The 12,132-nt window shown below is 45.0% G+C and overlaps 1 protein-coding gene across 1 annotated transcript; it reads right to left on the reverse strand.

The window, feature by feature from the left end:
- Nucleotides 1-112: 112 nt before the first annotated feature.
- On the reverse strand, nt 113-3,935 carry LOC132996808 (uncharacterized). The gene is made up of 5 exons (XM_061067169.1): nt 3,886-3,935; nt 3,315-3,598; nt 1,226-1,492; nt 991-1,143; nt 113-906 (listed from the first exon to the last, which is right to left on the reverse strand). Exons 2-5 carry the CDS (start codon nt 3,583-3,585, stop codon nt 740-742), a joined length of 858 nt encoding a protein of 285 aa, XP_060923152.1. The 5' UTR covers nt 3,586-3,598; nt 3,886-3,935; the 3' UTR covers nt 113-739.
- Nucleotides 3,936-12,132: the final 8,197 nt, after the last annotated feature.

Genomic DNA, 12,132 nt, shown 5'->3' on the forward strand with positions numbered 1-12,132 from the left:
TGCTAGTCTGATGTTTATAGTCTTATTCTAAAAAGTGTAACTATAAGGGTACATTAATTGGAGTAAAATATTAAAAAAGTATTTATTGGAGCATAAAATGTGAACACTCAGGTCAAGTGCAGTTAACTCAACACTGCACTTAAATACAAAGCTTGAGTACATCTTATTTTCCACCAGTGATTTTTTATCCCTTGTACTGACAACATTCAACCGTGTGTTTAATCCTAATCCGATTATTTATTCCTGTAACCTTTGTCTAATAGCAGCTGATTCTCAAATGTGTCAGGAATAAAAAGAAAACAAGTGATGATGCCTGGCTCTTTATCATTTTATTTTCACCATGTGTTTTTTTAAGCCACCGAGATTAAAAATATCTTTATGAAGTGTGTCTTGGCCGAGATAAGCAGCAACAGCAGTGAGCTGCAGATAAACAACGTGAATCAGATACTAGATATTGTTGTAATAACTCTGAATTAAACAGAATCCCTGTTGTAAAAAATGGATGCGATTTCTAAACGGATCAGATAAAAGATTTTATCCTGGAAACTTAACGCAACTCGAGAGGTTTCTACACCTTAATGCAGGAACAGAAAAATACAACAGTGATGAAAATGTACATGATAATTACTCACTCGTCAGTTTCTGCTTCACAAAATGTCACAGTATCAGTTTTATTTCTCAATTCATATTAAAAAAACTGGTTAGGTTTCAGGTCTTAAGTCAACATGTGCCGGTGCGGTTACAGCAGAGGGAGTTCGGGGGCGTTCAGGAGTTCTTGTCCGACTCCAGACTGTCGCAGGGCAAAGAGCGTGACGCCCGAGCCGTACGCTGCAGGGATCGTGATGTGCGTCAACAGGGGGCGCTCCTGCTCCTGTTCCTCTTCTCTGACCATCTGAGTCACCTGACCTAGTCGGCAGAAAAGAGGGAGACAAATAAGGGAAATGTTTTTACAAGCTAAAAACGAACTGAAATCATTCACAAATGAGTTACCTTCAACATCCAGGTCTTTCCATCGCGGGTCAGACTGGCTCTCTGAGAAACCCGACATACAGGAATCAGGCTTTAATCGCTGCAGGACGTCTTCTCGACGAATCAGCAGCACTGATTCACTGCAGAGTCGCTGGTGCACCTCGTCCTCGCTCACTAGAAGAGAGTTGTCACACCGGGATGGATGAGAACACATCGACGCCATAGGGACGAGAGTTGCTTCCTTCCCGTTACTCACCTACATCTAAAGGATTCGTCATGAATACGCCGTTGGGTGCGACCCCGAATATGAGCTGGTGGTGCCAGGCGTCGGGCACCTCCTCCCCCTCGGGCACAGACAGCTGCATGTTCATGGTCGCCACGGGAACAGCACCCTTCCGGATCCAGCGGGCAAGCCAAGGGACCAGCTTCACCTGCCGGCGAGGGTGAAGGTGGAAGAAGCGACCCATCACTTCACCTTTACTGGCCTCCTCTGCTCCCGCGATAAGCTGAGCGTGAGTCGCACCTGAAAGGAAACATTGACTGTTTCTATCACCTGTATTATCATTAGAGAAACACAGGACTTTTATATGATAAATGAATATTTGGGTTGCAAAGGGGTGGAACGTTTCTGGTAAATTTCCGGAAACTTTCCATGGGAAGTTAAGCTCGGGAATTTGGGGAATTTTGAAAAAAAAAAAAAAAAAATAGGCAAATTAAACGCTTAGCAATAAAAACATCATCCAAAATCTATTTTAAAGATGTATGGAATGCAGCACGCGCTGCACGTTGAATTTCAACCCTCCACTGTGCATTTTTCCATCACATGCACAGATAACTCCCAGCATCCTTCACACTACAGCAGGGCTGATTGAGGCCTGCTGTAGTGTGCAGGACTAGTCAGGGAAGTTTCGATGATATTACTGGGGAAAATATATTAGCATGCTGATTGAGGATTGTTCATCTGTTCATCTAGCCTATTTCCATTCATTTATCCATCAATTGTAAAATATTTTCACAGACGATTCCAATTGTTTGGCTAACTTTTTATATCTCTGGCATTGCATTACTGTCTTTTTACAAACTTTTTTTCATCTTATTCTACAGAACAATGCCACGTGCACTATTTCATGTGTGGGGACATTTCACCCCATCCAATGTAGAAGGAAAGACTGTGTACATTTGCACATACTGTGCAAAGACCTATGTTAAGAATGACACAACGATGCAGAAGCATATAGTCAAGTGCCCAAAGTTTCCTCAGGGCTCAAATCAGCCTATGACAAAATAAAATGTTTATATGTCTGTATATGACAAGGTAAATACAGTTAGTATAAATTACCCACAACATTTCCAGTTTATTCCCGTTAATTCCCATTAATTCCCGTATATTCCTGTTAATTCCCATGGAAAGTTTCCAAGTTTGAATATTCCCGGAATTTTGCAACCCTAATGAATATACATGCTTCTTTCCACTCAGAGCCTCACGTGTAGGACGAGGGCTTGAGTTACACACCCGAGATGTCAAGTGTAAAAACTGTGGAGCTGGGAAAAGTTAATTAGAGCTTCTTTCCTCCGAGGGGAAATAAACTCATTGTCTCAGTCAAGAGGGTCGTGTTTGAAACGGCCCGCTTGGCAGTGCAACCGGCTGTCAGGCTGAAAGGAAGGAAGCAGCGATCACGGGTTCAAGTTGTGACGCAGCCTCATTCGGCGCTGCGGGTTGAGGTCACAACCGGTATCTGTGAACCCTGAAATATGACTGCCCGTGGAGCCCGGTTAAAATATGCGTCAGTACAGGGTCAACCTTTACGTATTCATAATTTATTACCTGATGCGTCACGGGTCAATCTGTTGGGAGTTAGAGCTCCAGACAAGTGTTTATCGCTTAATATCTGCCATTGTAGTGGTGAAATAAAGCAACATTATAATCTTCTTACCTGCTAAATTAAGCGATTTGATAATAAACTGCATCAGGACGAAGATGTTTAAGGGTGATTCATGCACATGAACTATTTTCCCAGTTCTATATAAAGATTTTACATATAATTAGAGTTTCAGATGAGAACATGTGGGTTATTGAGAAATCATCGTGACGTTTTGTTGCTCGTCACAATTTACTTTCTGAATGAAAATGTATCTGTGCAACAAAATAAGCCAAATTTGGTTTGATAGATAAAAGCACAGTTTTATATTTAATTTAAAAAAATGGAGCCACCATATACACATTTGAACTCACTTTGCTGAACGTGTTCATGCAGGTTTAACCTGACACAGGTGAGGACATGATGTTTTGGGAGTGAGGCCCTCGGGTGCAGGTTTGGTAGCAGTGTATCATCCGGGACATGTACCTGCTTGGCTCCGGGACAGCAGGTAGTCGGGCAGCGGCGACTCGTTCCTCCTCAGGCGAGTTCGCACACAGCGATCGGCCTCCTCGGGGGCCACGTCCACGCCCAGGGCCCTCAGCACGTCCACCACGGCCGTGGCGCCGCAGGCCGACGCTCCTATCTGCAGGGTCTGCCTCTCCAGCGCCTCCTGGAGGGACCACAGCATGGCTCTACCCCCCTCCTCCTCTCCCTCCTCATCATGAGCTCCACCAAGCTGCTCACACACTGACTCCATCTGAGAGGCTCACCTGGAAAAACAGGGTTTGAGATTTGATTGCAACTCAACACACCAGCAAGATTAAACATGCACCGTTTCCTGAGCATCTAAAAACACAGGTTGCACTAAATTTATGTGCAAAATTAAGCCAGAGTGACATAAAGTTGCTGAAGTAAAGTATAGATTTACAATAACATGTATATATCCATCTTAACACACTTTAGTTCATTATAAATGTCATTGATAACCTTGCTCGCTGTGCAACTTAATCTCTTGATTGTAGCAAAAGGAGTAAACAGTGTTTCTGTGTTTTCTTACCATAACAGAAGCCGGATGCAACAATAACATGCACTGCGCATGCGCACACCACACGTGGTTCTATCTTCAGGTTTTTGATTGCGGGTAGGACAAGGAGGCGCATTGGCAACTAGCGCCCCTGCTGGCCGCCTCCATTCATGACAGAAGGGAGAAAAACACCACACAACTGGAGATGACAGAACCACAACGTGCATCATTCACAACTACAGGTACTTCGCAGTATAATGTATATTTGTGTTGTGTTGTATTCAGAGAATATATTCTACAGGTCGTGTACACAGATTGATCCACATTATTAAGGCAAAAACAAACAAATGCAAAAACTACAAAAATACTGAATGGATGCAAGAGGCTCTACCTTAGTTTCTACATTGCAAAACCTGTTTAACACCATGAGTGACAGCTTTACATTTGAGCCGATAATGTGATAATTCATAAAGATTAACTTCACAATCCTATTCTCCTTTCAACGAAATCCAAAAAGACAGAATAAAAGATTGAGATACAGACATAAATGTGTACAATATTTTGTGTTCCAATATAAAATGTCAAGGAAAACACTTTTTGAGTCATATCCTCAAGCCCGAGCCAATACTGCATCAACAGCTGCTGCGGTGATACGGATCCTTAAACACTCTGCACAGATACAATCAGGAGTCTTAGCGCTTTCAAGCTACGTGTGATTTGTCGAGCTTGTGTGAAAGGCCGAGTTTGACAAAGAACAAAATGCACCTAAAGCGTCTCAGCGGAGGGGGGGGGGTGGCCCGGGGTATTACAGATACACCAGATACACAGCTCAGGGAAGAAACTTTGCCAATACACAACTCAATTCCAAATAAACTACTGTGTATATTAGAGCACAAACAAGCCTGAGTGCCATTTGACCTTAAACACCAACGAGCATGGACAGAATATCCTTAAAAGACAGATGTGTTGTACCTTACAATAAATTAATTATAAGGTATATTAATACACTTTTAGAAAATATGAAGGGCGGCCAAGATAGAGATTGACAAGTGTGTGCTTTCAATATGAAGCAAACTCTCTCCTCCTTACTAAGAAACAGAGACCAGCACCGCATAACTGTGGTTATAGTAAAAAAATGGCTTGTAGAAATATTATGACATTTCACAAATGTCATCAAAGAGCTGATTAGTAACAAAATTTGAAATCGACTGGCCTCTTTTTGACTGTTATGACCACGAATTGTTTCCAAAGCTGGAAATGGAGGCTTAGCATGATCAAAACATCCTTTTTTTTACATTTCACTTATTTAAGACGCTTGTTTAAAAGTGCTTTGGACTCCAAAGACCGCCACAGACGCTGCTCTTCTCCCTGTTGAACTCAGATGCAGCCACACTGACACTGCCAGTTTCCCATCAAGCCAAGAGATGTCAGTGTGGCTGCATCTAATGCGCAGCACACTGAGAGGTTCAGCATATGTGGCAACACAGCAGATACAGTGTGGTGTCACCGAGGTTGATGCTCGGGGGGGGGGGCGGACAGCCTGAGGGGTGCAGTGTGTGGCTGACGGCCGCCTCCCTCTTTGTGTCCTGCACAGTTATCACAGGTGGACGTTGAGACTAGAGAGAGCAGGGAGCCTGGATTCTGTTTTTCACCTGAGGCAGACAAGCTCCTCAGGAGAAGTCAGAGCAGCGGTGTTGTAATCAGGATGCTGCTTTTCTCCTCTTTCCCCATTTTCAGTTTCCATTTACAAGGTCGGAAGTTGAGAGCAGGCACTTGTGAACAACACTTGATTTCATGAAGCACAAATGACATCCAACAGCCGCCGGAGTTCAGTCCACTTCGCCAATCATGTGGCAGCGGAGCCCAACACGACAAGAGCTTCAGAAATGTAAAACATCAAACATGAGAATGGGGGGGAAATGTGATATCAGAGACTTTGATCAGGATATGATTGCTGGTGCCAGACGAGCTGGTTTCAGTGTTTTTCCGAAAAACGGCTGATCTCCAGGGATTTTCACACAAAACAGGCTCTAGTTTTTGCTCAGATCGGCGTGAAAAACAAGACAAAAAAACCTCCAGTGAGCGGCAGCTCTGTGGCTGGAAACGCCTCGTTGATGGAAGAGGTCAGAGGAGAGCGGCCAGGGCTGGTTAGAGCTGACACAAAGACTTGTCCGTACAGCTGTGGTGAGCAGAAAAGCATCTCAGGATGCACAACGCGTCCAAGCTCGAGGCGGATGGGCTACAACAGAAGAAGTCAGGTTACGCTGCTGTCAGCCGAGAACAGAAATCTGAAGCTGGAGTGAACACAAGCTCATAAACACTGGACGGTAAAAAGACAGGAAAACAAAGTCTGCCGAGGTGAATCTGGGCTCCGGTTTTGGCCTTATGCCAGAGATTGCCACATGAAATAATAGGATATTTTCAGATATGAACTCCGAGAAATATCCGGACTATCCAGAGATTTCCTTTCGCATAAGGAGCATATGCATACGCAGCAGGAGATAGTCTGGGTCAGAAACGATCCTCAGGCAAGGGGTGGTTGAAAGCAGAGGTAGAATTCACCCTGTATTAATGTGGTGTTCCCAATAATGTGAACAGGGCCAAGTTAATCAGGGCGTTACACAATGAAACCTGCAGGTGGAAAACAAACACGAGAGTCCACAGAGAAACGAAATGAATGAAAGATTTAAAGAGTTTGGGTTTATTCAGAAAGTCTAAGCTCTGCCTTGATCTTCCTACAGTAACTTTTATCCGTACTGATCCGTGATCACGAACATCAATCCTGGTTGGTATTCGTCTCACCTCCCCCTTCCTCCGCTGGCTGCTGAAAGTACTACAGGAGGAGAGTGATTAAAAGTGACTGGGCTCTCCGGGCGCGATCCAGCGGCCTGCATGCAGCATGCCAAACCAAGAGATGAGGGAGGCGGGGGGGGGGGGGGGGGGGGAGTCTTCACATGTCAGGGAGAGGGAGAGGCTGCGTCACAGGCAGCCTTCACCTCAACATCACCTTTTCCTATTTGCATCTGTGGAGCCGCTGGAGAGCAAGCGATGGAGTGCGGGTTTTCTTTTTGCAAAGGCTCGGCGATTAGTCATCACACCCGTCAAAAAATATGTTTTGTGTTTTCAAAAGCAGACGTTTGTTTGCTGAGAGGGAAATGATTAATGTGAAGACTGTGGACATGAAAGTTGAGGCAAATGGAGATGTGCAAATAAGTTGAAAGTAGCTGAGCGGAGTAAAAGAATCAGCGGCTCTTTGCATGAATGAGATCGAGCCCGTGATGGCGTGACAAGAAAATAACACAATAGAAATAGAGGAATAAAGAAAAAGCAGCATGATACGGTAGTGGTCTGTGTGTGCTCTCTGCTCCACTACCTTTTGCAACAGGTCAATTTTTCCAAGTCTCTGAAGCATAAAATTCATTTGTGAATGTACGGAACCTTGTACCTATTGACACGGCATTAATATTTAACGGGGCATTTCAGTGGTTATTGACTCTTACTTTACGAACACGCAGGAACTCTGTGACTCGCTAGAAAAATGTTTAGTTCTCCTCTTTCTAATATTTTCTATAAAACAGATACATTGTTCCCCCACCTCAGCCCTGAAGTGAACTAAACGAGAGAGATAAGATGGAATTGATGATAACATTTGTAACCAGTAGACATGTTGCAGGGCCACAGCTGTGGCCGCACCATGGATTATGATTGTGGATCGCGCGTCAGAGGTCGCAATGGTGGATCCAGTTTGGTGGATTCTATATCGTGCCAGCTGATCATAGTGATAATGGAGGATCCTTTGTCGCGTTAGCATCGGATGGTGGTGGACCACGACCGAGGCGGCGGCTGATGACGGATCCTAACTGGCGGCAGTGGACAATGACTGTGGACTATAGTGGATCCCATCTTGATGCTGGATCCTGATCTTGCTGGCTGCTGACCAGAGACTATGATTGCAGCAGGACTGCTTCACACATAGTATTGAAAAATGTTTACCCTCATCGATGCTGCTAAAAATCTTTAATCCCGATGATGTTTGCCTACACTTGACATCTATTGCACTTCTGTCCGTCCTGGGAGAGGGATCCCTCACATGTGGCTCTCTCTGAGGTTTCTACATATTTTTACCTGTTCAAAAGGTTTTTAGTAGTTTTTCCTCTCTCTTGTTGAGGGTTAAGGACAGAGGATGTCACCCCATGTTAAAGCCCTATGAGACGAATTGTTATTTGTGAATGTGGGCTATACAAATAAAATTTGATTGATTGATTTGATTGATGTTTACTGTCAAGCATGGAAATATGACTGCTTGACGACACGTGTCCTGGGTTCGAGTGTAAAGCAGCAGGATGTAATGTTGACATGAATTCTGACATGAAAACAAGGGATATGAAAGGAATATTTGATTTGTAACTAAAATCACAATCAGGGTAATGTCAATAGTTAAATTATTGCAGTTCATGCAATACACAATGCAATGCATAAGAACATCAGGCCTTACCTGAGTCGGTATATATGTCACCAACCTCTTGGCTCCCCTGCAGTGGCCCCCTGGTCGACCTCCCTTTGCCCATCAAACCCTTTCAGATGCTCCAGGATGTGATGGCAAGTTTCTCTTTGAATCTAAAAGGATAAGAACGTCACTCCACTCCTTAAAAGTCGACTACATCCGTACCCATCTTCTAGAACGGACGCTTGTGGAACTGTTTTCCGATGGTGGAACGTCCCTCTCCATCTTCAAGAACCTCTTGGGGAACCTCAAATCCTTGAGTCTCTAACACATCAACAGCAGTGCACTCTCTTTACCCATGATGCCCTGCAAATTCGTCTTTATGAACAGATTCCGCTCTTAGTACTGACTTCACGGTCTCGTACCGCAGCCTAGCTTTCGTGTTGTCCCTCAGTTGTGAGTCACTCTAGATAAAAGCATCTGTAGAGGGGGAAAAATAACATAGTTTAACACAAATACAAAATAAAAGGTGAGGAACCATCACAGAAAGAGTTTCCACCGCTTTCCAACGACAACGCTTTCTGAGGGGAATAAAATAAGATATTTGATGGAGGAAAAAATGAAATGTCAGAGTGACCTTTTCGTCAAAACTCAAGGAAATATCGGCGATGCTGAGGAACAGACTGCGTCAGATACTTTGCTTGGGGAACACCTCCAGCGGATGTTTGGTCTGAAATGGAGGCGGACACCTCTGAATCACCAACCGCTTACTTTATACAGTCGTCGTTCTCTAGATGCATCAAATATTGTCGGCACATACCGTTCTGTTTTCCAATATCTTTACGTCTGTTGAAGTGCACAGCTGGAGGCCTTTTAAGATTGTGTTTTCCCCCATTCCACGGCGTCTCTACTCGAGAAACATCCTATTTGTCTGTCTTCTAGCGAACCTCCGGGTCACGGTAGATGTTAAGTCATAAACATACTGGCAATCAAGAGGAGGTGTTCTATGTAAAACAGCATCTTGGTTATTCCTGTGATCTTTGCCATCATGGCAGGAAACGGGGAGAAAAACCTGTTAGATGTGTGCAGGCCTGTGGGCGTCCTTTTGGAATAATATGGGAAGCAGAGTCTATTTAAACACTATCTCCATGACCTCTGTGCGCGGCAGCTCTGCAGGGATCGACAGGATTAAGCGTCGCCTCTCAGGTAAGCTGAATAATAATAAATAGCGGCGACGCTTTTGAAAACACCCATAACAGCACATTAGCATTGAAATGAGGCGGCGGGTATGTCAGGGAGGTAGCGCCGGGTCACGGAGACAAACGCTGAACGCTGCCAGAAGGGACCTCCGCACACACTCGGCTGTCCCCTCCACTGCCCGCTACGCCCACGCTGCTAATGTCAATAGTGTTAACATCCTGGCTCTTCTCCAGAAGGGCCGCCGTTGAATTTCTATTCCGACGCTGGAAGCAGAATTCACCTGAGCGCCGCTTTATTTCATGCACTACATGCATGGCACTTTTTGCATATGCTGTAAAATTTAAGGGTTCCTCACAAAGCCGTGAGGGCGGGGAGATTTATACTTCTTCACTTCATCTGGTTATAAAACATTTCTTGCTGTTAACGCACCTTTATAAGGCCATTACAGGCGGAGAGCGCCAGCCTGTCCAGCGAGTGCCCGCCACCCCCTGCTGGGAAAGCGCTTCAAACTTCAAAAACGGTTAAGTGCATTAATAATCACACAGAACATTTATGTCTCAGCGAGAACAGCGTTTATGTCTTTTGTTGAACATGTAATGTGCATTTAGGACTCCAGGAAGTGTCCAAGTCACCTGCAGGGTTATATCATGGTCTGCTGCTGCTAATTCTAATTACAGAGTGAAACATAGCTGGACCCCGAGATGCAATCCTTCACCTGCCAGGCTCAGATGTAACAATAATTACAAAAATGATCAAAATGAACGTCCTTATCATTCATTCAACATTATATCATTGGAGGTGATGACCACGAGCTTCCCCTCTTCCTCTATTGTTTATTGACGTCTCAAGCTCCGGCAAATTGAACAAAAGTCCATCCAAAAAGTGAACATTGCAAACGAACAAAACCACAGTTCAGTTTGATCAGATCACCTCTCAAGGTCAAACTGAATTTGAATCTGAGACACCTTTCACAACTGGGTTTTTGGTTCAGACTAAAAAAAGGTCGAGACCAAGCAAAGAAAGCTTGAATTAAATTCAGAAATTCTGTATCTACGAGCCTCTGCCATGCCTCATACAGGAATAAATGATACTAATCATAAATCAATTACTTTCAGTACAACTTCCAGAAATGCTTCTTTCACTTTGGAGGCTGCGACGTGTTTTATTACTGTGAAATACTATATCATGTATAACAAACAGTAAATGAGTGAAAACAGAGTTAAGTCGTTATTTCAGAACGTCCGATGTGAAGCTCTTCTTTGAGTGCGTGTGTGGGTGAGGTTGGAAAAAACATGCTTTATTGCTCATTATCACGTCAAACCAGGATCAGATTCGGCTGCCGCCCCTGCTCACGACTCCAGGAACGCACGTCTACGCCGGCTGAGAAACGCTATACATCATCGCCCGACCGCAAAAACAAACCGTCCTTGGCAGATAATGTTCCGTAGAGTTGCTCGAGCCTCGCTGAGTTTCTCGCTCTGCGAGACATTTGTCAGGTTTCTCTGACACCGGGACAATTTCGGCTCCTTGCTCATACATCACAACACAGAAGGTGGCGCGTTCTTTTCTTAAGACGTCAGCCGGGGGGGAAAAAAAGCCCGCGCTGACACTCCCAATCACACGAATGACATTCACAAAGCCAGCAGAAAACTTTCCATCTGTTTGACTCGCAGCCCCTGCTACGGGCCTGACACGGCCCCTCACACACCGATATGTCAGACGTGACTGAAAGGTGCTCTTTAGGCTCAGACACCTGCATCAGGCAGCCTGGCATTAGCCCGTGATGTGCGCTGTGGTAGCTGTCACGATTGCTGAGCGTCTCCACAACAGAATGCCACTTTCCCTGCTTCGTTTCTCCAGACCCCCGCAGCTCGGGCCGCAGTTTAGCTATCAACCCCTGACATTTATCAGCTTCCCTTCCACCCCCGGCTCATCCGAGACGCCTTCCCGCTCTCCGGGAAGAGGTGGTAAAAGTTCAGGGCGGTGTGAAGAAGGTTTATGGGGGACGGTGGATCAGTCTCCTGTTTTATCTGCCTTTGGCTGGGAGAGCTTGCCAATGAGGTCAGCGGCTGAGGGTGGACTTGGGAGAAAATAGCCAAAAGATGGGGTAAACCAGCAGCCTGCACCAGCTTAAGCATAATCCAGATGTGGGATGTCATATGGAGAAATTCCCATGTGGATTGATTTAAGGTCAGCGGTTTTTTGAAGATGCTGTTACTCAGGCCAGATGTCTCCTGATTCTCCCCCTCTCTGCCCAGTCAGTCTCCTCTATTTACTCGCCATGTGAATTACAGATGTCCTAAAAAGAGATTCTAGAAGCGTCGCTTTCGAGCTGCTCCTCATCACATCGTCTGCTCTTACCTCCTCGAGGAGTGCTCATTGTTCCGAAGTGATTGGGCCATAAAAGGAGTTCACTCTCTATTCGACTCTGTTTACTTGTGTGTGTGTGTGTGAGAGAGAGAGAGAGAGAGAGCGAGAGGAAGAAGGAGAGCGAGAGGGTTTTCAAGGGCCCATCTCCAGATCTAGAACCAATTTCTATGCAAATGCTATGACCTGATATGGAGGAAGCTACCATTGTTCGCCGTGGGGCAGGCAGGGTTGGCTTAAGGTTGTCGAAACACCCAAGAAGCAGAGCC

Source organism: Limanda limanda, chromosome 23 (assembly GCF_963576545.1).
Source record: "Limanda limanda chromosome 23, fLimLim1.1, whole genome shotgun sequence".
Lineage (NCBI taxonomy): Eukaryota > Metazoa > Chordata > Actinopteri > Pleuronectiformes > Pleuronectidae > Limanda > Limanda limanda.